Source organism: Nothobranchius furzeri, chromosome 8, assembly GCF_043380555.1.
Source record: "Nothobranchius furzeri strain GRZ-AD chromosome 8, NfurGRZ-RIMD1, whole genome shotgun sequence".
Lineage (NCBI taxonomy): Eukaryota > Metazoa > Chordata > Actinopteri > Cyprinodontiformes > Nothobranchiidae > Nothobranchius > Nothobranchius furzeri.
This window is the reverse complement of record NC_091748.1, coordinates 47,035,721-47,061,872: the sequence shown is the minus strand read 5'-3', so window position 1 is coordinate 47,061,872 and position 26,152 is coordinate 47,035,721. Positions and strand designations below refer to the sequence as shown.

The 26,152-nt window shown below is 42.8% G+C and overlaps 2 protein-coding genes across 2 annotated transcripts; both read right to left on the bottom strand.

The window, feature by feature from the left end:
* Positions 1 to 3,677: 3,677 nt before the first annotated feature.
* faslg (Fas ligand (TNF superfamily, member 6)) lies at positions 3,678 to 5,777 on the bottom strand. Its single transcript, XM_070553900.1, has 4 exons — positions 5,393 to 5,777; positions 4,850 to 4,898; positions 4,663 to 4,725; positions 3,678 to 4,589 (listed from the first exon to the last, which is right to left on the bottom strand). The coding sequence occupies exons 1-4, from the start codon at positions 5,675 to 5,677 to the stop codon at positions 4,174 to 4,176; spliced, it is 813 nt and encodes a 270-aa protein (XP_070410001.1). The 5' UTR covers positions 5,678 to 5,777; the 3' UTR covers positions 3,678 to 4,173.
* Positions 5,778 to 9,703: 3,926 nt separating this feature from the next.
* Positions 9,704 to 25,854, bottom strand: si:dkey-86e18.1 (uncharacterized). The gene is made up of 5 exons (XM_070553899.1): positions 25,723 to 25,854; positions 25,494 to 25,534; positions 25,341 to 25,415; positions 25,077 to 25,266; positions 9,704 to 10,356 (listed from the first exon to the last, which is right to left on the bottom strand). Exons 1-5 carry the CDS (start codon positions 25,787 to 25,789, stop codon positions 9,818 to 9,820), a joined length of 912 nt encoding a protein of 303 aa, XP_070410000.1. The 5' UTR covers positions 25,790 to 25,854; the 3' UTR covers positions 9,704 to 9,817.
* Positions 25,855 to 26,152: the final 298 nt, after the last annotated feature.

Here is a 26,152-nt window from a genome sequence, read left to right as displayed (position 1 = left end):
ATCAGGCTAATCTGCCGTTGTCGACGGTTCTGGTGTACTGCAACGTGGCTCCAGGCTCTGCATCAACTTAGCGCCGATAACCGAGTTGACGTTCCCAGAGGGCCTTGATGGCTGCTCTCGTTATCTGCCTGTATCTGATTTTGCTCTACATGTTTGTGTGTATAACCTTGGTTAGGGTGTACTGCAGAGACAATTTTCTATACTTAAGGACGTTGGGGCATTGACAGTAAAGTTGATTCTGGTTCTGTAAAAGGCCACAGCGCCTGGCTACAGTTGTAGCAGTCTGAGGTTCTGCTTGTAGTTTAACAGTCCCGGTCCATATTAGAGCTCCACAGGTGACCAGCATGAATACAGCCTCGCAGTCGGCCGTGCGGGTGGGCTCTCCCCGAGCCCCTTCTTAGCTTAGCTAAGTTAGCTAGTAGCTACATAGGTTAATGTGTAGCAACCCTGCTCCAACCGTAACAGCCCCACCCTCAGTTCCAGCTCTTTTCCCATTTTTTGATCGTCTGGGCGTAACGAGACACGTGACACGGTCAAAACAGCGGTGTTGGGAACCTCCCATTTAAAATCAAAAACTTGTAATTTGAACCTATGGACATTATTTGTCCAGTATATTTGTCGATGGTCATGATCCAAAGGTCACAACCATAGGTGAGGGTATCAAAGTAGATCGACTGGTAAATCAAGAGCTTCACCTTCCGGCTCAACTCTCTCTTCACCACAACAGACCAGAACAACACCCACAGCACCACTCCGCCTGTTGATCTCGTGCTCACATTTCCCTCAAGGCCTCGAGATGCTTAAACTCCCCCACATGAGGCAGAATCAGAAGGGTTTTATTGCCATGTGTGTGAGAATCACAACATTAGAAAATTGCTGCGATACTTGGTGCAAGAAAAAAATAAATGATAAGCAAAATTAGAACTGAGAAAAAACACAACGAAATGAAAGTAAGATAAGGAATCTATAATTAGAGAAGCAGCTGTACAAGTCAGTGTAGGTACCGGTCAGAGCGGGTCAGTTCAGGTGTAAACACAACACAGGGTCATGTGACTGAAACAATGCAGTTGGAGTGGGCAGTTCTATGATTGTCGTTCATGAGTCTGACCGCAGACAGGAAGAAACTGTTTTTGTGGCGAGAGGTTCTGGTCCGAACGGATTGGAGCTTCCTGCCAGATGGGAGCGAGTCAAAGAGACTGTGTCCAGGGTGAGACGTGTCAGCTGTGATCCGACCAACACGCCTCAATGTTCTGGAGGTGTACAGGTCCTGTATGGAGGGGAGTTTTCAGCCATTGACCTTCTCAGCAGAGCACAACACTCTGCTGTCTTTTCAAGTCCCTGATGGTGGCTCCGGCGTACCACACGGTGATTGAAGATGTGAGGATAGACTTAGATGATTGTGGTGTAGCGCGGCCTCATCAACTGTAGTGATAAGTAGGATTTTTTTCAGCTGCCTCAGGAAGTACATCCTCTGCTGGGCCTTTTTTATGATGGAGGTGATGGTGGGCTCCCACTTGAGGTCCTGGTTGATGGTGGTGCCCAGGAAGCGACATGAGTCCACCATCATAATGGGAGTGTCAGACAGGGTTATGAGAGGGAGTGGGGCTATGTGTTTCCTAAAGTTCATAACAACCTCCACTGTCTTCTGGGTGTTTAGCACCAGGTTGTTGTGTCTGCACCAGGACACCAGCCGTTCTGTAGACAGACTCATCCCCATCAGAGATGAGTCTGATGACGGTGGTGTATTCTGCAAACTTGGTAAGCTTGACAGACTCATGGTTGGAGGTGTAGCCGTTGGTGCACAGGGAGAAGAGCAGAGGGGAAAGAACACAGTCCTGAGGGGAATCGGTGCTGATTGTTCGCAGGCCCGAGGCCTTTTTCCCAGCCTCACTTGCTGCTTCCTGTCCATCAGGAAGTCAGAGATCCACATTCAGATTGGGTCAGGCACGTTCATCAGGGACAGTTTGACAGGGAGGAGATCTGGGAGGATTGTGTTGAAGGCAGAGCTGAAGTCCGCAAACAGGATCCTGGCGCAGGTACCCGGGGAGTCCAGATGCTGCAGGAGAAAGTGTAGAGCCATGTTGATTGCAACAGCTCCAGGCAGGACCTATTAGCTGTCTGTAGGCAAGTTCAGCCTGGCTAACTCCTGAACAAAGGGAGTTGCAGTAGTCCAAGAGTGAAGTAATAAAAGCATGGACTGCTGTTTCCAAGTGGGCATGCGAAACTAGCTGCTTGATGGCAGCAAAGATGGAAAAAATAAGAGCGTAGCACCCCATTTTTACGACTCTAACTTAAGTAGTGCAATTTAGGGTTGCCAGTTAACCTAATGTTTCTGGTCAGTGGGAAGAAACCGGTGAGCCTTTCACAAAGTCATGCATGCATGAGAACATGCTAACTCCACGCAGAATGCTGCAGCTAGAATTCAAACCTGAGACCTTCTTGCTGCAAAGCAACAGTTCTACCAACTCTACCACCATGCAGCCCACTCCAGATTTGGAGAAGAAAAACAAATAGTTTCACATTTTAGCAGATGCATTTGCTTCTCATCTACAAAATTAATCCCATACTGTGGTTTATATGTGTGCAGCTAATATAATTTCCTGTGAGAGCCTGTATTCTGCTCTTGATTTAATCTATCTGTTTGGCAATCAGAGTATTTAAATGTTACACACAAACATGCCTCAAATGTGATAAATGTTTGGTGAGATTTGGAATAATCATTTAGCCTTTTTGAAAAAGACAAAAAAAAAAAAAGATCAGTGGGAAAGTGTCAAATGTCAAAAGTGAAATGAAGACGTGTTTTTACAGCTGTTGACGCGGACTTTTTTCAGAAGTGGGTTTGATAAACAGAGAGGTCCATGTTGACTTGTCTGAGTAGAAAGCTGAACATTCTCAGGTGTGGTTTTAACTTTTATAACCAGCAACTCAGGAGGTAAAAACCTAATGAGGTTTATGCAAGTTCACACAGAACAGATTTCTAAGAGTTTGTTTTTGAGGAGTAATGAAAACTCCTCGTTGCACCAGAATAACCGGTGTTTCTTGTCAAATTCCCACAAGTTGTAAGTTATTTACCAAAGAAAGAAAGTCCAAACTGAAATATTCTGATATTATTTTGACATTTTAAAGGACCGGTTATTCCTTATTGTTCAACAGGTGATGAAACCAAAACTTCTTAAGAAGCACAGACGCTAACCACATGGATTAAAAGAAACATGAACTCTTTCACAAAAAAACACCTGCAGGCATGCAAGACCCTCAAAACGTTCACACAGGAAGGAAATGCACATCAGAGTTGTTTCGTCCCCTCTGCATGCCCATCATGAACATCTTCTCACTCTGCTGACTTTGTGGTGCACTAAAAACGAATGCAGCAACGAGCGTTAAACTGAAACCAAAGCTTGCATTCTTTTTTTTTAATCCAACTCTGGTTGCTTTACAGGTTCATGAATTGTCACAAGAATATAAACTCTTGAGGGTTGTGTCTGAGGTTTGTGCAGCCCTCCTCTGCACCCAAGTGGACTTGAAGATCACCTTCAGGAGCTAGTTTGGGTCAGTCTCTGCCTAGATAGTTTCTAGCACTCATACCTAAATCTAAATGTGGGTGTTCACATAACACAATCTATTCAAGCATCTAAAACATTCTGATTGCACATAGAAATCTCTTGTTGCAACACGCATAAACTTTATTTGCTTTATTAACAATCATATTAGAGCACAGCTTCTGGTTTAGAGGCACATATTCAGACACGGTGTCAGTCCCTCAACAAATAAATATTTAAAACAATGCTACAACTTTAGCAGCACCTTAGTGTTAACCGACTCCTGAGTCATCAAGAAAAAGAACAATACTGGTGTCTACACGTGAGTGAAAATACAGTTTAATTACTTTTTCAATGTGCACAATTCTCATTATTTAGGATGTCAATCAAGGAAATGCTCAAGATGTCCTCAGGGTTTATACATCGCAGAGCCAACAAAGTTAAGACAATGAAGAGATATCCAAATGAGTTATTGATAATAATAATAATAATAATACACATATATAAAAAGGTGTGTGTGTGTCTGTGTGTGTGTGTGTGTGTGTAAACACATTCAGTTCATCATTTGGGTGAAGTTTCTGGTACGTTTTACACCTGGCTCAGGTCAGTCCGCCTCACAAACACTCAAAACTGTTCAGATCTTATGAAGACCAAAGAAGTTGGCATAATGAGTGTGGCTGAGATATTCAGGGCGCGAAACATTCACATAAACTTTATCATGAATCTTCAGGTGCAGAGTAGCGCCCAGGTAGCTCTCTGTTGTCCAGGACCGGCCCGCCGTCTGAGGGCAGAACCCCGCCCTGTGGGCCTCCATCAGAGTCAAAGGTGAGTGGTGTCCTGCCCTCCTTACAAATATGGAGTGATCAAACGAGGAGGTGGAGGTGCAGCCCTTAAAGATCAGCTCCACTCTGGAGTAGATATGGTAGAGTCCAGTCTCGTTGACCTGCAGGGCTCCATCTTCGACCTTGTAGGACACTCCCCCCGAGACGAACGCCTGGCCCGTCCTCGACTCCCAGCGCAGCGTCTTTCCCGGTATCGGTCCGATGCGCCCTGCAGCAGGAAAAACATGACATCAGTAAAGATCAATCAGAGAATATCAGGAGAACTCAAAGTGAATATTTACCAATCACATGTGCTGCAGGTCTGTCCGTTGTGTCTTCTCCGCTTAGTTCAGGCTTATGGAGACCTAAAATCACCATCAGATTAGTCACAACTGCTCCTTTTTAAATTCTTTATTCAACATTTGAACTTTTTCTATGTTTTTTGAATGATTCGTGCACAGCACGCAGTGTTTCATGGTGTGAACCTACCAATTTGTTTCAAAGGTGCATGAAAGTCGGTGGCAGGTTCAGGTTCAACCTAAAGTGAAATGAAAGACAAATCTCAATACCACATCACACACTTGTGAGCTTCAGCTTGTTCCAAAAGCATCTAAAAGCATTCTCACAGCACAAGTGAAACAGAGGATATCCTGTCTGAATGGACTGGCGACCACAAATGGAGCGGTGAAGACAGAGGTTTGCATTTTTAAATGCCTGAGCGAAACCCAGCCATAGCCACTCTCAAGTAGTTATTTTGTTCTAAACCGAGTGACTTATTAAACGTTACAGGTATGCCCAAGCTTTCCAACCATAGTTCCACTCTCCCACCTTACACCTCCATGTCACCACCTTTCTATGCAAAAATCCCTTCTTGCTTTTGCTGCTCTACCCCACACAAGAAAAGGGTGATAATGAATATTTTATCTGTGCAAAAAATAAGATATTAGATTTTCCAGCATACTTTTTTCTTTACAGAGGCCTGCACTTTAGCTTTTCAATTCTCTCATTTCTAGACTTTCATTGACCTCTTACCTTTTTCCAGGGCACGTCTTTGATCTTTTTTTGTATCTGCAGAATCTGCCAGCCTTCAAACCCCAGAGCTGCAAACGCAAGCAGGAACAGCATCAGCACGACCATGGCCAGTCCAGGGCTGATCCCCATGCAGCCCCGGCTCTTCTCCCTGCTCCTCATCCTCTCCACTGCTGGTGGGAATGACCAGCAGGGTATGAGGTTGGGAGGCTGCGATGGATGGTGCGAACCTCCACCTTCATCCACCAGAAACACCTGAGGGAGCGGGTACCTCTGGTCACAGCTCATGGTGCAGGTCCTGTGACACAAGCGGGGTGAGCATTTGCTCTGTGTAGAAGAGGTGTGGACTTATGTTGTAGCACCACTGAGACATTACCACCCACTGTTCTCCTCCCACATCTAGAAGACAACATCTTTCCTAAACGTGCGCAAACTGGTAAAACAATCATCTGCTGAGCTGCTCTGGTTGGCTTTGCAGTATTTAATGTGTTTATAATTCATGCATCTCATGCTTTATGCACGTTTTTCAGCCCCACTTGAACTTTGTTTTATGCAAGATGCAAAAGAGCCAAGTCTGAACCTGAAGGAAGTTTGAGGTTTTAGATTACCTGGACCTCATTAACCACTTTCTCGTCACTTAAAAAAACCTTCAGGTTCCACGAAAAGAAAATCTGAGCAGCATCCCTTGAGCAGGTACTACTACTGAAATACTGAAATATACTTTTGTTTCTGAATATTTCATTTTCTTTCCTTTTCAAATTTTCAACCTTTTCCATCCATCCATTTTCTTCCGCTTATCCGGAGTCGGGTCGCGGGGGCAGTAGCCTAAGGCAAGAGGCCCAGACTTCCCTCTCCCCAGCCACTTGGGCCAGCTCCTCCGGGGGAATCCCAAGGCGTTCCCTAGCCAGGTGAGAGACGTAGTCCCTCCACCGTGTCCTGGGTCTACCTTTAGGTCTCCTCCCGGTTGGACGTGCCCAGAAAACCTCACCAGGGAGGCGTCCAGGAGGCATCCTGACCAGATGCCCGAGCCACCTCAACTCTTAATGTGGAGGAGCAGCGGGTCTACTCCGAGCCCCTCCTGGACGACCAAGCTTCTCACCCTGTCGCTAAGGGAGAGCCCAGCCACTCTTCGGGGAAAACTCATTTCGGCCGCTTGTATCCGCGATCTCGTTCTTTCGGTCACTACCCAAAGCTCATGACCATAGGTGAGGGTAGGAACTAGGGTTGTCACGATACTAAAATTTCAAATTCGATTCGATACTTGACAAAAAACTCGATTTCGATACTATTTAAAAACACCAATTTATTGAACAAGTTTATTCAAAAAATAACATTCCTCCATTTATATTGCAAAAATTAAATGTTAAGAATTAAGTGTGTAAAGTGCTTCAACCTTTCAAGTATCAGCATTTTTTAAAACGTGCGTACAAAAACTGGCGAAAGTTAACACTTTAAATCATGAATTGTCTCACTATATATACACTATTTGCAGTGATGTTTTGCTGCTTAAACTCTGTTTAAGGTGCATTTTTGTCATAAGATGTATTGCCATATATTTTGTTCTGTACTTTTGAACAACTCTGTTGGTCAGTAAAGGGAGAAAACGAATTTCTCCACAGTAGGACAAAGGTACATCTAATCTTAATAAAAACAGACTGGCGCACGGCAGTGACGTCATTAAAAGCGCCGGCTAGATTAGCCGCGGCTAGTCTGTTTACGCCTAAAAATCCGACACCCGCTCCAAACGAACAGGGGACTCATGATAATGATTCATAACAAAACCTTTCGACATGAAGATGTTTTGGTGCAGATAATGTCTTATTTCGAGGCTGCACATGGGTGCCCGTCTGCACCCGTTACATGGATATACGCTGATGGCGATTCGCCGATGGATCTAAATACCCCGGGGAATCCAAGTAGCACCAAAGTTGTCAGCGTGAGTAAACAAACGTACTGCATGCTAGAAATTAAGTCCGGGTTGCAATAAACGGGAGTTTCCATTAAGCACATAAGCGTGAATATACAACTACGTGTCAGACTTGGTATGCTAATTAAGTTGGGCTGTGAAGTGCCTCCCAAATTCGCTGTTTATGTTTTTGTTTATTTATTTGGCAGACAAAACTTGGATCGGAGACAACTCACGTGGGAAATTGCAACGTAGCCATGCGGCGTCTTCTTCTGTTTGTCTGGGAGGCGGAGGCTGCTTTACGGCATCTGGCTGTCGTGCGTGTCGGTGTACTTGAAGAAGGCTGTGTATAATAGTCCATAATATCGATACCACAGGGATGGAATATCTAATTTAGATACCACTTTTAGTATCGATTTATATCTAGGTATCGATTTTTTTGACACTAGTAGGAACGTAGACCGACCGGTAAATGGAGAGCTTCGCCTTGCGACTCAGCTCTCTCGTCACCACGCCAGACCGGTACAATGCCCGCATCACTGCAGATGCAGCACCAATCCGCCTATCGATCTCACGCTCCAGTTTTCCTTCACTCGTGAACAAGACCCCGAGATACTGAATCTCCTCCACTTGGGGCTGGACCTCATCCCTGACCTGGAGAAGGCATTCTACCCCAACTCAAGACCGTGGTCTCAGATTTAGAGGAGCTGTTTATCATCCCAGCTGCTTCACACTCGGCTGCGAACAGCTCCAGTGAAAGCTGAAGATCACGTTCTGATGAAGCCAACAGGACCACATCATCTGCAAAATGCAGAGACCTGATCATCAGGCCACCAAAATGGATGCCGTCCACACCTTGGCTGCACCTAGAAATCCTGTCCATAAAGGTTATGATCAGAATCGGTGACAAAGGGCAGCCTTTCAAGCTTTTCAGTTTTTTTTTAATTCTCTCATTTCAAGAATAAACCACGAAAACCCTCAAATGAACCAGATTCCAACCAATCAAACATATAACTTATCATGAAACCAGATTATTTTTGGTTAGTAAACAGTGATGCAGCAGTTTCAATAGAACAGAGAATTGTTGGTGGGGAGACGCCGCTGCCACATGAAAAGCAACATGTCTGCACCCTGGCTTGCGTGCTGGCTGCATTCGAAAAGTTTGCAGCGAGAGTCAGAGCCGTCCTTCAACAGAGGTGAGAATGAACTCTAACCAATACCTCAGTGATAAGCTTACCGGAAAGCTGAACACACACACTACTGTGGTCTTTTAGACTTCTGTTGCCATGGATACAGAATATCTGAGCTGCAGCTTTGTGGGTGGGAGGCTTTCCTTCAGCTTCAGCCTATTATCTAACGAAGATAATCAGACTAAAATTAGTGACCGATCTTGGATAAAGGGCATCTCGCTAAATTCACACAAAAACAAATTCTTGACTGGGGTGAAGCAGCTACGGTGCTGTCCCACTCTGTTGTGTTGAAAATTCATATTGAATAAGTTTCACAACATCTGAAGTCAAGTCATTCTCATAAATATTAGTAGAAATACTAATAGATATTACCAACGTGCTCATTGTGCAAGCATTAGTGAGTCTGTATGGGGACTCTCCTGTTTCCAATGGAATTTGGGTGTCACGAGTGTCTTGGTTTCATTTCTCCAGGTTGATGCTAACACAAAGGGAAACCCACCTAGCAGTGTGCAGAAAGCTCCCAACTTAAAGGGCAATTACGTCAAACTTTACCATAAACTTCACAAACTGCCGGCACCCTACAAGCTGATGTGTCTGTTTCCCAGAAGTCACGCTGAAAGAGGCCCTCGCTGCAACGGCATTAGCAGCAGCAGTGAGTGGGTTAGGTGGGAGGGTGGGGTTTTGGGGTCTAACCAGACCGCTCACAGCTGCTGCTCCAGTTGCTTCAACCAGATCAGGTATCTGAAATGAATCGCTGAATCAGCAAGTACTTCTTTCTGTCATTCAGTCTTTCTCACCATCATTTCTTTCATTGAACAATAGAGGTTGTTGTGGTCATGACTAATAATCAAACGGTGATTCTCTACCTGCTGGGGCTCTTTATGGTGTGGAAACAAACTAAATTCCTGAGAAAGCAAATTTGATGAACTTCATTTCAGTATAAAATAATTCTGCATGAATGTAGGACGAATGGTTTTATCTCTATGATGAAATTTTACTAATTTAATATCATTTTGCTATAAAAAAAAGTCGATTTCAGCAAAACTTTTCTATTAAACTGTGAAAAAGTTTCATACTTGTAGCAATTTTACTAAAGAATTACACTAAAATATTTACTGACCATGTTTATATAGAACCAAGTTTAACCAGGGGCAAGGCTAGGGGCCCTCTAATCAACCACCAAGTCACCTGGTTACACAAGTAATGCTAAACAAAATATTACTTTTACTATTAGTGTAATTTTAATAAATAACATTATTGAGACATTGCATTTGTTAAATAAACACACAGGACCAGGAAAGAGTTGCGTGTAATTCAGTCCCAGACTTTACATCATTGCTTCATATCAGGACAAGATGTTACGAGCTCCTCATCAGAAGATGAGTAACAATCAAGTCCCAAAACATGACCGGCCTTCTCCGTTGTTTCATTCCTGGACGTTTCACAGTTTGACTCGTTCTTTTGTCGTCCATCAACAGAACTCCTTGTGCCCTCTTCGCTGTTCTCTGTGTTTCTGATTTGTAATAAAACATTTTGTTGTAATGAAGAGTTATTAAGGTTTGGAAGCCCAGACCGCAGCACCCGAGCCAGCTTTTGTGTTTTATGTGAACTCTGAACAGATGGTGCTCTGAACGCAGCGGCAGCCACCGCCAGTCGTGTACGGTCGAAGGCCAGAGGCTCGTTCTGGACTGAACTGACTAGTTCTGAGGGGTTTGGGATGGAGCAAAGGGAAACAACCGTTTGAAATCTGGTGTCTGAAGAGCTGCAGGCTCCATCTGTGGTTGAGGGTTTCAAATATCCTGCCAAACTTCGGTCATCCTTATCCCACAAACTACCAGCATCACACGGCTCGACAAGCCGCGGGGATTTACCTGCGAGTGAAAAAGAGAGTTCTTACATGAATGAATGAATAAACAAGACTCAGCATATTCAGGTCAAATCAATTTAAAACCTTAGAAAACACATTTCTAAGTAACATTTTAGAAGTTCCTACAAACTATTCACAGTGATTTTTCAGTAAAGGTTTATTGTTTTGGAAAGTTTAGAAGCTCTCGTCGATTTAAAGCCCACTTGTAACAAAGTTTGCATTTAGTTGCAACAAGTTAAAATCCTGCAAATGATCGTGAAACTGTTACGAAACATGATAACCCAACTTTATTCATTTAACTTGAGTAAAACAGCCATGCAAAAGGTGTAGGACACTAAATATTAATGCCAACATGATCCTGAACTTTTAGAAAGCAGTGGTCAAGGGTCTGCCGATGGGTGGCATTCCTGTCTGCTACGGGAGTTGCTCTGCAAACCGAGATCAATACAGAAAGTAGTGAAGGCAGCAAGCGCATCACTGGGAAAAGACTCCTAGTCATCAGACATCTATCTTCCACGGTGTTGACGTAAGGCTGTCAGCATAATCAAGGACCACAGCCATCTGTCATGCAGACAGTTTATCCTGCTACCATCTGGAAGAAGGTCCAGGAGTCTAACTGGCCAGACATCAAGATTAAGGAACAGTTTAGCATCAGGCTAGTCGGGGCAGCAACACTCATTAACCACCATCTGTAGACTAGTAATGGCTGACATGAATTGAACACGATAGAAATGACATAAATCTAGCCAACGGTAGAGATTTAGAGTACCAGCCAACTTTGATTGTGCATGCTGACGAACGTTGTCAAGCTGCATCTAAACCGCACTTGTATAGCACCTTTCTGAGTCAGAGGACTCCAAAGTGCTTTACACTACAGTGCATCAGTCACCCATTCACACACACTGATGGTGATGAGCTACGATGTAGCCACAGCTGCTTTGGGGCACACTGACACTACTTCAGACACTACTCTACTTTGGAGGAAAACACAGCAGTGGCTGCTTCAAGCGTGGAGCTGGTGGAGAAGGAGGTGCTTGTAAAGAAGACCGGGTCGGTTATTTGGACCTGGTTTGGATTTTAGGAATCTGGTGTTGAGTTGACAAACATCAGAATATGTCAGAGCAAAAAGAGGAAATACTATGGCTGACAGCCCTCCAGAGATGTCCGGTTAGTGAAGCAGACAGGAAAATGGTGGTTCTACACACAATCATCAAACTAGTGTATTAATTTAATGTTATTTAGGATTAGATTAAACTAGTATTTGTTTATGCTGATGTGTTTGTATTAAGGCAGTCAAAGCTAATGCTTTAATAGCCCTTTAATACAAATTCCAAACAACACATAACTTTTATGAAAGAATGAAAAACATGAAAAATGAATCAGTAAGCAGGAACACGTTATTCATGTTTCTGTATTTTTCACTTTGGTTCAAAGAATTTAGAATTTTGTGCTTTTATCACATTCAGCTTGTATAGGGCCTAGATCATAATCATTAAATTCGTTAATCGTATGATATATGAAAATGAACTCAATTTTTCCAGCCTCAATATAATGAGGTTAAGAAAAGTACAATTCTATTATTATTATTATTATTATTATTATTATTTAATATCATTACTGAAGTGCAGTTTTGGTTGTGGACACTGGATAGGCCATTGTATTTGTTTTGGAGAGACGGGGTCTATTTTATTGTTTTTGGTGCAATAGTTTCTAACAGAGAGTGAAAGTCCTTTTATATGTAATTATTTTTTGTTTTATTTATTTATTTATTTCAAAGTTCAGGTTCTGGACATATTTTGGTCTCAAGAATGGCGACAATAATATTGTTTTTCGAGAATTTTTTGGACAATACATCATCCAGCAAAATTTGTAATTGTCCCAGGCCTAAGCTTGCATTTTTAAAAAAATCTTCATTCATGGCTGCCAAAGTGCTGACACACAGCCTGACAGGTCCTGTGTGTTTGCTGAAAAAGTAATTAAAAAGCTTAAAGGACCCTGGATTGTACTATCAACGTCCTGCTCTGTGGTGTGGATAATTCTCTATCTTCTGTTGACTTCAGCATGTCCAAGAGAAATTAGTAGTCAAACCCTGTATCCAGCCAGATGGAGTCAGCATATGCTGTACACAAGAATACTGGACTTTGGCCATGCCAGGCCACCCCAAGATGAACAGGAACAAGCCTTCACAGGTAGGCCGCTCCTTGGTGTTTTTAATCTCATGCTGATGCTTCTCCTGGCTGGAGATGTTGAACTAAACCCTGGACCCATGGACGTCACTAGGATTGAGAGATGGGGGGGGGGCTTAGCCCCAGGAGCTTGACCTTGAACATTTTTTGTCACACCCTGCAAAAACTTTGTGAATTAATTCATTATCTGAAGAACATTTAACAAGACCTATTATTTTATTACTTTCTTTTCCTTTCCTGCCTTTGTGCATTTTCTCTCTTCTTTTTATAAAAAAATAACACTTAATCAGTTCATTAGTGGGGTCTATGTTGAGGAAAGATTTTATATAAGTCCATTAAAAATTAGATGTGTTATATTTCCAAATAAAGCTATTCATTTCAGTCTACTGCACTTAACATGGGGAAATGTTGCAGTCATTTGTTTAATTTGTTTACTTACAACTTGCTTAATTATAAATGTTACTGAAATATGACAAAGAACAAATGAATAATTGTCAAACTTTTATTCTGCCAAATGAGTGTGCAGTTGACAGTTTTAATATATGAATAACACTGCTATGATATGGAATAAAGGAGTATGTAATTAACAATTACAAGGCAAAATAACAGTATATATAAAAATTAGGGCTGGGACTTGATTAAAAATTTTAATCTAATTAATTAGAGGCTTTGTAATTATTTAATCTAAATTAATCGCATTTTAATCGTTCAGGAAAATGTGCTCTCAAAGCAAAACTTAATTAAAATTATGAGACAGAGAATTAAACATTAGACATAGTTATTACTGTAAAACTAAAGCTTTTAATAAAAAAATGCATTTTAATTAATCAAATGTCACTGTGTGATATGAAACAAGACCCAAATCAACTCAAATTTATAATTACAAATAGAAAACGCCTGCAAAGGGTTCCTGAGCCTTTAAATAGTCGGTCTAGTTCAGGGGTGGGCAATTATTTTTTCCATGGGGCCACATGAGAAACAGAAAATATTGTGGAGGGCCAGGCCAAAAGGCTGAAGTCAATTATGCATAATATTAATGGTATTTCTTCATAAAAAGCAGTAAATACCATTGTTTTTTCAAGCTGGTAAGAGTAGATTATATGTTATAAATGAGCAAAAAGGAAAAAGTGAGGTTGGCTTACAAAAATGTGATTTATTCAAATTTCCCAAGGCAATGGTAAACAAAGTGCGCATTTGGTTTTTGTTAAACATTTGTGACTTATATTAGTTAACAGTTTCAGTCACATTCACTCCAAAACACATTCTGAGTTTCAAATATTGTTGGAAAGAGGTTCCTAGCATTCTACAGACACACAGTATCGTCTGTAAAATAAAATCTCTGAACTGTGATCTTGAGAAAGAGGTTTAAAAAAAATGTCCCAGTTCACTGCTAGTTGCCTACATTTGTGGTCCAAACACCTTATTTTGTGTTTTTAAGTGATTTTTTTCTTATTCAGTGAGAGAAATCTAGTCTCTGCTGGGCTTTAACGAGTGCATCAGAGTCAGGTTGAATGCCTGAGGTGGAGATGCGAAGCGCAGCTGACTAATGATCATCAGTGAGAGAGGATCTATACCTGGATTTTGTAAACTTCATCATTGAAAATGTTTGTTCACAAATGTAGGTAGAGCCGAAGAGAACCAACATCTTCTGAGCATGTCTCCTCAGGTTTGGAAAGTCCTCCTTAAGAGAAGAGTAGAAATCCAGCAGAGATCCTGAATCTCTGCTTTCAAGTCCCAAACCCTCTTCAGCACTTTCCCCAGGCTGAGCCATCTGACAGCTGTGTGGAGTCCTCCACAAGAGCCACAAACTGTCTGTGATTCATCGCCCGTGCCCTGATGAAGTTTATTATTTTAGTAACAACATCAGTAACATGGTTGATTTTTAGCACTGACTTGCACAACACATGTTGGTGTATAATACAATGCAAAAACACCTATTTTTGATCTGCATCGATTTCTGTCACTTTATCTTGTATGCGTTTCAAAAGTCGACATTTTTCCCTGTAAGATTTGGACAACTGTCTGTTGTGACACCTGACAGTCTCTCCCATTTCAATCCCAGAGTGTCCATGCACGCATTTACCTCTGTAAAAAGATCACTCCCTGTTGTTGTCCCTTTCATCGACCGCATTGCTGCCAGCTCCTCTGTGAGCTCCGTTATCCCCCGGACATCACAGCTCTCGTCTAATGAGAAAAAGTCAAAACTTGCCACTTCACGTTGCAGCTGAAGCTCCAGGTTCCCCGCAATGTCCTCGATCCTCCTGGTCACGGTTCGCCTGGACAGCGGGATTTGCTCAAATGCGCCTTTTTTCAGGGCATATTAGTGCTGCGGAGTCCACCATGCACTCTTTGACAAACTCTCCCTCCGAAAACGGCTTGCTGTTTTTAGCTATTTTGTGGGATATCACAAAGCTGGTCCTGGTTGCTGCATCCCTGGATGTGTGAAGCTATATAAATAAACTTTACTTACTTACTTACTAGTAAAACAGCCTTGCTGCTTTTGCAACTTTGCTAGCAAAGCTTCGGATGTCCGTGCCCTCTCAGCATCAGACAAGGTCTTTATTTTTCCGAGTGTTTCTTGTCGTAATGCCGACTCAGATTGTAGTCCTTAAACACGGCAATCTCCTCCCCGCAAACCAAACACACGGCTTTACCTCCGACTTCAGTAAAAAAAATACTTAGCAGTCCAATTTTTGTTGAAAATCCTGCATTCGGCATCTTTCTTTCTGTCTTTTTTTTTGCATGAGCGGACATTTCTGGGGGCTACAATCACCATGTCAACCGCGGGCACTTGTTGCTATACGTATTGCGTCATTGTGCACGTAAAAAACAACTTCAAAATAAAAGCAATGCAGCCTTAGCCCATGCATGAGGTAAAATGAGAAAATACATTTATTTTGTAATTTCCAATTAACCTTACGCGGGCCGGTCAAAGTCAACCAAAGGGCCGGATGTGGCCCGCGGGCCGTAAAATGCCCAGGTCTGGTCTAGTTGAACAACTGAAATAAATTTGACTTTGCACCAGATTCTAATTTTTCCAGTTTCACTTGTTTGTATAATTGGGAGTTTTTATTAGCATTTCTACTCATAATGTAGTAAAACATATAAATAATAATCCTTCAAAATGACAGTAGAACAGGCACAAATATGATCTAGGACTTAAATGTACTAACTTTTAACACCAGAGCAGGCATGGCATATTCTGAGAATGATCAGGAACACTAACTGGTTGCAGTTGGATGACTGGAGGTTGATGGGATGATAAAAGATCATGGCGAGGAAATAATGATGTGACGAACAGGTGAGCGGACCTTCCTTACATGGGAAGTCCTGATGTTACGTTAAGAAGGGGATGCTGCAGACCCGCAGATTCACACCTGCAGCAGAGAATCTGGTGTGATCTCCAGCCTGATCACAACTTCCTCGTTCCTCGCTGCTCCTGATGTACTTCAGCATCCGCCCCTTAGCTGATGACAGCTTCAACACACCTGCTGCTTAATGATAGTAATGCATGTGATGTTTAGACAGAGACTCGTCTCAGAAACGTATGACTCCCCGACCGAATTGTTTAGAAAACCATCAGAAAAGTTTCAGAGTGTTTCTGTTTTAACTTAAACTTCTGTTTTCAACTTTAAGACACGTTGTTTGTGATTGTTTACAGAGTAGTGAGAGCATGGAGCGTTCTCCCAGCGGCAGCCAGGTGCCTCTCGTTTGTCTGACTACTTTCATGAACTACTGTTAGGGGACAGAATTATTCTGTCTGGTGCTTTCAGCGCTGCACAGATGTTACGTAAATGTCAAAAATATAGCTTAACGCAACTTTTGTAAAGTTTCCAGTGCAGCCGAAGCAGAGACGATCTCTGAAAAATGCCCGCGACACGGACTCCGTTGTTGTCTGGAAGTTCGTTTTTTTCAAGTTAAGAGGCGGACGTGTTTCCTAAATCCTGCATCAGTCCAAGCAAGGCAACTTCTTTCTGTTTTTATTTTGTTTTAGTAGCCATTAGCACTGTGCATTGTTCTGTGCGTCAGTGATATTCAGTCTACGAGGAAGTCTTACAATGACAAAGGTTCCGCCGTGGTCGAAATGCAAGGAATGAATCATAATTAACGCGTTAAAGTCCCAGCCCTAAAAAAACTCAAAATGATAGGGGGGCTTGTGATTATTTTAGGGGGGCTGAAACCCCCTAAAACGGCCTAACGACGTCAGCGGCTGGACCTCAGCATTTAACTGGATTAGCCCCATGGCTAGCTGGGCCAGTGCCGACTGGGCCGCAACCTCTGCTAGAGGTATTAGCACCACTACCAGCTAGGCTCCCACCTCCACTAGACGGACCTCTACCTCTGCTTTCGGGTTATTTACATCTACTAGCCGGGCAATCACCACTGCCAGCTGGGCCACAGCCTCTGTTGGCTGGACCTTCACCTTTGTTGGCTGGACGACCACTTCTGATAGCTGGATCAGCACCCTATTTGGCTGGACCTCCACCTCTGCAGCCTGGGCCCTCACCTTTGCTGCATGGGTCTTCACCTCTGCTGCTTAGGCCTCCACTGCTGTTGCATGGGCCTCCACCTCAGCTGCATAGGCTTCCACCACTGTTGACTGGGCCTTCACCACTGCTGCATGGGCCTCCACCACTAATGCATGGGTCCCCACCACTGCTGAGTAGGCCTCCACCTCTGCTGCAAAGGCCTTTACCCCTGCAACATGGGCCTCAATATGTACTGCAAGAAACTCCACTTTGGCCACATGGACCCTCACTTCTATTTCCTAGGCCTCCACCTCTGCCACCTGGCTCTCTACCAGGACTTCCACCTTGACCTGCTGGACCTCTACTTCTGCCACATAGACTTCCACCCCTGCTACCTGGGCCTCCACCTCTGCTACTCGGGCCTCTTTCTCGGCCAGCTTGATCTTCACCTCTGCTTCCCGTGCCTCCACTTTTGCCATCTGGGCCCTTGACTTGGCCGAGCGGGCCTCCACCTACGCTGCCCGGTCCTCCACCTTTGCCCCCAAGGACTCTGACTCGGCCGGCTGGGCATCCACCTCAGCTGCCTGGGCCTCCATCTGCAACGAAAGGGCTAATTCTGAAGCCTGACCCTCTTACAGTCTCCACTTGTTCCATCCAACATAGCAGTTATGAAGGTCCTGGTAAATTGCACCCCAGTGCAGACCTGTGCACGATTTCTGCACACCTACATACTAGAGCCCTGCACTGAAGCCCTAGGCCCTCGGGTCGGCACATTGAAACACAAACGCAGCAGTAGAGCCCTGCGCGGGACTGTTTTCTTCATCCCGCTCCTGCTTGCTCCCGCTGAATTTCTGACCTGCAACTGCAACGTGTGTGTTACACTCCCGCCCGCACCCGCAAAACTCAGAGAAATTATTACCTCACAATAAAAGAGATGTATTGAGTTTGCGTCCTCTCTGGTCCTGGAGAAAACATGTCACAACCCGCGGCTCTTCCATCCATCTGATGCGGCTCTCTGTGCTTGTAAAATAATGAATTGATATTTAAATAAAATGCTTTGTATTTTACTGCATTAATTTTACATCTGTAAGTCAATTCTAAATGTAAAGATTGTCTGCGTAAACCTGAACAGGTCCAACCCGGTCTTACTGTGAGACCGGGTTGGCGGGTCACGCTTGTGCGTAATCAAATGCGCTTTCTGAGCTGAAGAGATTCTGGGATTCTCCTCAGACGGCTCCTGGAAGCGTTGCCACATTGGAGACAGGAACAAGCACTATTCAGCCAGTTTCATAATCAGGGAACATTTTCTAAGTGACAAGTCTCTCTGAGCGACAGGGTTTGGAAAACACTCGCTTCAGTGGGAGGAACCTTCCCGCATGCGCTCTGGTTCTGCGATGCGCTCCAAGCCAATCTCCACAACTTCAGCTCGCTGTGCACATATGCGCTGAGCAGCTCAGAAGTTCAGATGGGAATCTTTTCTTGGGTGATTTAGCTACATCTGCGATGTGTGTAACGAATTAAGTGTCAGTTCGTCTGCATGCGTCGGGATAATTCTTTCTATTCTTTCTCCGTCAAAATAAACGGTCAAATACGGGAACTATCCGGTCAACACAACACAAGCCCTGCTTTTAACTGTTTTGTTTTCTTGTGAAAATTGTTGGAAAGAGATCAAATTTAACTTGATCAACACCAGAGCCAGTGTGCCGTTATCTCCGTGACGGTAAATGAGGGAAAAACAAATTGACCGGATCCTGCACGTCTTTACATTGGTCAGGATTGAAGTACTTTGTTTTCATTTAGTTGGTTAAAAAAAAGTCGGGCTCAGGCTCAGGTCGGGCCAGAGAATCCTGAAAAGCTTTTCGGACCGGGTCGGGCTGGGGCTCCACCCCCTCGGGCCGGGCCGGACACGGGCTCAGATTTTAGGCCCGTGCAGGGCTCTACTACATACCCTTATCATGTCCTCACAAACTCCTATCACTGTGCAAACTAGCTCCACAACAGCAAAGTGGAACAGACCTAGATGTTCCCTGTCTCGCAGACCAAATCTGTTCATTCTAGTTCCTGTTCCTAACGAATCCCCTGCCCCAGTGAAAAAAGACATTTGTCAAAAAGTAAAATTTGCTCTGCTAAATATCAGGTCACTTATAAAAAAGGTCATTTTTAGTCAATGAGATTATCTCTACATATAAAGTGGATTCATTATTTTTTATAGAAACCTGGCTTGACTCAGTTAATTACAACACTATCCTAATTGAATTGGAGGAATAGCTAAAATCTTCAAAGCCTCTCTTCAGTGCAGTTATCCTATAGAGATTATGCTTCTTTTGAATATATTTGCGCTGTCCTTTAGGGCTGTCACGGTAACCGCAAAAATGAAATATCGCAATATGAAGAAACCCACCGCGCTGCATCATGGGCCACCGCGATTACTGAACGTGATTCAACTCAGTGATGCATGTTGAGAAGGATGGCTGCACTGGTATCAAAACGAAACGTTACTTCGCTCCTTTGGGAGCACTTTGGTTTTCAGTACGTCAGCTGCTGCGCAGCCAGAGTCCTTGGCCGAGACGGAGCTCCCACCAGCGGCAAAAAAATAATAATAAACGCTCGGAGACCTGCTGAAGTCCCGGACAAGCACTGCTTCTGCAACCGTCCCGAAGAGAGTTTGAGCCGAGCTGGAGCTCACTCGCTACCTGCAGGAGGAACGCATCCACCCTAAAGAACCCCCCTGACATGGTGGAGCAACAACCGGGAGAGATTCCCTTTGCTCGGCAGAGTGGCACGCAGGTACGTGTGCGTTAGTGCAACGAGCGCACCATCCAAGAGGGTTTTCAGTGTTGCTGGAAATGTTGCCACCCCTCTCAGATCCTCTCTCAAACCGTATATGGTTAACATGCTGGTTTTCCTTGTAGGTAACAAGGACGTGACCGAGCTATAAATCACCGTCATTCGTGTGTGTGAAAGTGAAATGATGGTGCGCCCGCGCCCGGTACATGTGATTTTTATGCTTGATTTTAAACAACTAAACAAAATGGGGACTTGTTTCTTATTTGTTAGATGCTGCAGCCAAATTTGCATTTAAAAGTTTAACCATCTGAATTTTGTTGTTTTTAAGTTCAGTCGGACTCCGACTGTCGGAGAAACAAACGTTACTGCGATCTGTGTTGTTACTGCCCTTTGATCTACATTCAGTAAAGTGTTATAAAAGAAGGCACGGCAAATTTTAACCTTTTTTTAAATGTGTAAGCATTATGTTTAGATAGTACTGCAATAAAAAAAAAGTGTTGCAATAATATCGCACACCGCAATATTAAGCCACCCTGAATCACCGCAGGGGGAATTCCTCAACCGCGACAGCCCTACTGTCCTTCAAAGTTGTCCAGAAGCACTGCTGCTAACTGTTTATAGACCTAATCCACCAGTCGCAGTCTTCCTTGAAGAATTCTGTGATTTGCTTTCTGGAATTTGTGTTCACTTTGACATTATTATATCAGGTGATTTTAACATTCATGTCAATAATCCTGAAAACCCTCATGCAAGAGATTTTCTGGCTCTGATTGACCACTTCAATCTGACCCAACATATAAAGGGCCCCACTCACTCGATCTAGTTATCACAAAGGGTGTAATTACCGCTACATCTGCTGTGGATTTAGCCTTATCCGACCGCTGTTGTATCTTTGACGTCCGCTTGTCTCCCTATCGCCAAAATAACTTTGTGATGATCAAAAAGAGAGCTATAAATGAGGAAACGCATGTTCTCTTTGAGCAGGCACTCGTCAAATCCGCTAGCCCAGTCCCAAAGACCGCTGATCATTTGCTGGAAATTTTTAACTTAAGTATGGCAAAAATAATGGATGGCATTGCTCCTGTTACATTGAAAAAATCCTCTGGCAAACAGAAGACTCCATGGAGAAATGTCCCATCAGTTAAATCGCAAAAGAAAGAATGCAGGAGAACAGAAAGGGAATGGCGCAAATCCAAACTAGACTCAGACTATCTGACCCATAAAGAAGCACTTTGCAAATACAACTCTGTAATTTGTAAAGCAAGACAATCTTATTTCTCCACCATTATAAACAAAAAAGCACATAACACTCGTGCACTTTTCTCCATTATTGAGAAGCTAACAAATCCCTCTTCTGAGCTGGCTCCTGAGTTACTCTCAGTTGATAAATGCAATCCTCTTTCTTTAAGAGCAAAGTAGAGAACATAACAACTCATATTTCATCTAAGTTGCTTAACATTTCTCACTCTGAACCATTAACTAGTTTGAGAGATGAGCTTAGCACGCTGTCAAATTTCAGCCCTGTTGACCTTGTCACTTTGGAAAAGACTGTACAAAGTCTAAGTTCCTCTACATCTGAGCTGGACATTTTGCCCACTAGTTTTTTTAAATCTGTGTTTCACCTCATAGCATCTGATGTGCTTTCAATTGCTAACACCTCTCTGCTGACCGGCACTTTCCCCAAATCCCTTAAAATGGCTGTTGTAAAGCCTTTACTTAAAAAGAATAACCTGGATGTTTCTGTCTTTAACAACTACAGACCAGTATCAAATCTACCTTTCATTAGAAAAATAATTGAAAAAATTGTTTTAAACCGACTGTCTGCTTCCTTAACTTCAACTTCCTGTCTTGATCTCTACCAGTCAGGCTTTAGACAACACCATAGTACTGAAACTGCCCTCAGTGTTTCCCCTAGGAATTTTTCCAGCTGTGTGTGTGTGTGTGTGTGGGGGGGGTGTGTGTGTGTGTGTGTGTGTGTGTGGGGGGGGGGGGGGGGGGGGCTTGTGGAGAAATTATGACAAGTATCAGAATAAAGTAAAATTTTCTAGTGCAGATTGGAGACAACCCATAGAAGCACTGATTTGATCTCATTTCAGAGAAAATTAGAACAGGTTAGATACACCTAATAAATAAAACTACTAACAAACTCAGGAATCTTTCTTTGCTTCACTGTTCTGGTGCTGAGAATATCACTAATGCGGATCAAAGGAGAAACACGGACGAATGCACCTCTTATTTATTATTTGGAAACTACATTTACTGCAGCTGGCAGAGGCAGAGATTGTTTCTATTGATACAGGGAATTTACAGAATCATTTTAAATGTTAATCGGGGAAGACTGCAGGAGGGAGCGGTAAAATACAGGGGTCCCCAGCAAAAACAAGAAACTACGAGTCTGATGAAACCCGCTGGCTTTCCATCAGGCAGTCACGGGGCAGCTCCAACGACCCAGTGGCTGTGCTGAGTCATTTATCGAGCCCAGTCCGGTACCGGCTCGGCCGTGAACGAGCCGAGGCGACGTTGTGCTCTGCTTAAGAAGAGGTGTTATTTTCCCGCTTCAGAAGAAGCGTCCAACGTGTTTTTACACTTTCTCCGTGACATGTCACGTCGCTAAGTTGTTGTTTAGCGCCGCACGCTAACACGTCAATAGTGCAACGTAGCCTGTTGGAGGTTTTAAGGGTTCAGATGAAAACACCCGACCTCTCAGGCTGCTCACACATCGATCTTAAGTTGTCGCTGTTGCGCTCACGCCGTAATACAGTATTGCATGCGGTTAAAGTCAGACACGAAAAAATAAATACATTTTACATGAATAAGTGATGATTAGCCTGGCGGGGGGAGGAAACCCTGTCAAGATCATCAACACTCATGTATCTTAACGCTATTGAAACATGTAAACCAAAAAGCATTATATCCACTGCTACCTTTCTAATTTTAAACTCAGTAACTTATGCTGTAACTTCACCTTGCCCTGCCTGCTCCTCCTTGCTGCCTGCCGGCTGTGATCACAAGTGACAACATAGTAGTTCCCGCTGCTTCTTCGGGAAACAGCGCAAAAAAAAAAAAAAAAAAAAAACTTGGGATCTTGTAGGCGTGGCGGTGGGATTTCAGCCGTGGCAGGCCGCCACGGCTACACCTATGTAAGGGAAACCCTGGCCCTGGTGAAAGTTGTCAACAACATTGGATTAAATAATGATGCTGGGAAAACAACTGTTCTCATGCTCTTGGATCTCAGTGCAGTGTTCAATACTGTTGACCACAGCATACTAATAGAAAGACTTGAATGCCGTGGAGGTTTTTCTGGATTGGTCATCTGCTGGCTAAAGTCCTATTTAGAGCATAAGAGTTTCTATGTGTCTATCGGTCATCATGCCTCAGCTCCTACATCCCCAACATGTGGTGTCCCTCAGGGTTCAATCCTTGGCCCTCTTTTCCTTAATCTGTATAAGCTTCCGCTCGGCCAAATCATAAAGAACCACTCCATTGGTTATCATAATTATGCAGACAACATACAGCTAAATCTCTCCCTGTCTTCCAATAACTTTGCTCCCCTTGAATCCCTCTATCATTGCCTCAACGAAGTTCAAGATTGGATGTCAAAAAATCTTTTTAAACATAATACAGACAAGAATGAAGTAATTACTTTTGGGAGGAAGGACCAGAGACTAAAGACCGCCACACTGTTGAGATTGAAAGGCTTCGCAGTAGCAGAAACCGTAAAGAACCTTGGGGTCATTATTGATAGCAACTTAAGCTTCACCAGCCACATGAAGGCAGTCACAGCGTCAGCTTTTTATCATTTAAAAACATTGCAAGGGTTAAAACTTCATTTCACCTGTGGATCTAAAAAGCTTGATCATGCTTTCATCACAAGCAGGGTGGATTACTGCAACGGTCTTTTCACTGGTCTCCCTAAAAAAACAATAAAACCTCTTCAAATGATCCAAAATGCAGCAGCAAGGCTATTGACCAGAACCAAAAGAAATGATCACATCACAACAATCCTAAAATCTTTGCATTGGCTACCAGTAACTTACAGGATTGATTTTAAAGTCCTTTTACTTGCTTTTAAATCATTAAATGGCCAAGGACCGCTGTATATAGCAGAGATGTTTGAAAAGTATTGCCCTTCTAAATCACTTAGGTCAGCAGAAAAATACCTATTGGTACAACCCAGAGCCCGCACCAAGCACGGAGAGTCTGCCTTTAGCTGCTATGTGGTCTGTCTCTGGAAATGTCTTCCAATAGACATTAAGACCTCTCCCACCATTTCCATTTTTAAATCAAGATAAAAACCAAACTTTTTTATGATGCCTTCCATTAACCTATCTGTGGTCTACTAGTTTTTTTTTTTTACCTGTGTTGTTAAATTTATTCTATATGTTTTTGGTATTTACAACTAGTCTGTGCAGCTTTATTGTTGTTTTATCATTTTTAGTAAAATGTTTACTTAGTATGCTTTTATTTTTGTGTACTATGTCCTATATCAATACTCCTTAATTTTATTATACATAACATGATGTGACATTTAAAGCTGTGATTGTTTTAACTATGTGAAGCACATTGGGCTACCGTTGTGTATGAAATGGGCTATATAATAAACTTGACTAGTTTTTTGTGTTGCATTTGTTTGGAAAATTAATCATAGTACACCGTGAAAGTTTTTGTATTTTTTAAATACATTTTGCACATGAAATGTTCTTTAAATGGCATTATATACTTCATTGAAATCTTAATCCTGCTGCTAAATATCTGGTTTGAGAACATGTTCAATTTGACATAAATTACAAGGAAAAAACATATTACAATAAATACCTTTGCCAAACACGCTTCAGATTATATTGTAATACAGACCTGAAGCCATATGAGCCAACCCCACTGTAGACTATCATTTGGAAATGGAACTTAAAGCCACTGTTTCTTTTTCTCCTTAAAGATCAACATTGCCGAGTGACTGATTGTGTATTTTGTTTTTCATCTCATTAAGCACATTTCACTGCACTGTTAACCTGCCTTAATAGCAAATAAAACGGACTTGAAAATAAATTCGATCAAATATAAACTGCATTCTGGGTGTGTAACTTTTATTTATTTTTGCAGCATGCCCTACAGTTGCATCGTATTGTGTTAAAAGGTTTAGCTAATTCACATTACTGTGATGTTTAAATGAATCTTGGTAATTAGTTTTTTGTAAACAGGGATCTGATCTGAGCCCATTTAGCTGCTGCAAAACATCTTCCACCTTCCAAGGAGAAACATCTTTCTACAACATATCCACTGACCAGTACTTGATGAGTCCCGATTGTCTGCTCTCCGTTTGCAGTAAGCTCTGGGAGTCCATGGCTTGTGTTTACACGAAGGGTCTAATGTTCTTAGTTTGGATATGAAGCTTTTGTACTCTTTTTCTAGAGACTCGATGTGCTGCTGGAACTCGGCTATCTTCCTCTCTGGGTAGTGGGAAAGCTGAGATTGCTGAGGAGAGAACGCAAGACGAAACTGAGTCTTTAGCAAACAACACTTTTAAACACTATAAACAAAGTTATTACCTGAAGGTAATATTCGATCTCTTTCTTGATGCTGGGGATCCATTTTTTCACCAAGGAAGGCGAGTTGAGAGTAGACTGGAAAAGAAAAGTTTAGCTAAGACAAACTGTAGAAGAAAACAGAGTTAATTTTGTAGCTATAATGGCGTTTCATACCAGCTTTGGTCTACGTTCATTGGCATCTTTAAGGCGTCCCTCTGGAGGACAAAAATAGTCAGAATAACTTCGAACAACACCACTACTGTGTGGCGACTTAATTTTTGTTACGAGCTAAAAGTTAGCAAGATTGTGGCTAAAGGTTATTAAGCTAGTGTTCCAAAAACTAGAGGATTTTATCTGCAGAATAGGAGTAATACTTAAATAAGTTCCAAACACAGCTACTTACCCTCCCGCTCTTTCTGAAGCCAGAGTCTGTTTAATCTCCCTTGTTGTTTCTCTTCGTTTCTTGCCATTTCGAAGCGCTTTAAGAGCAGAACCGCTCCTCAGTACAAATTACAAAAACAAAGTCACGTGACTGGTTGCTGTTGTCACGCGACATGAAGACACCGCGAGATCTTTTGAACGAGAGGAATTTTAGGTCACTTTTTTTTTTTACTTGTTAATAATCTAATATTTCTGACAACATTTGTTCCTGTTTGAAAACACAACCTACTGGAAGTGTGGAAAACGTTTTTAGAATAAAATTACACTTTCAATGTATCTTTCATCCAAAGTCATAACATGCACAGGGTTGTTGTGGTAAACTGACCAGTTTGGTGTCTACCCCATGACATTAATATACCTACCCCCAAGCCCCCACAATGCGGCTCAAAAAT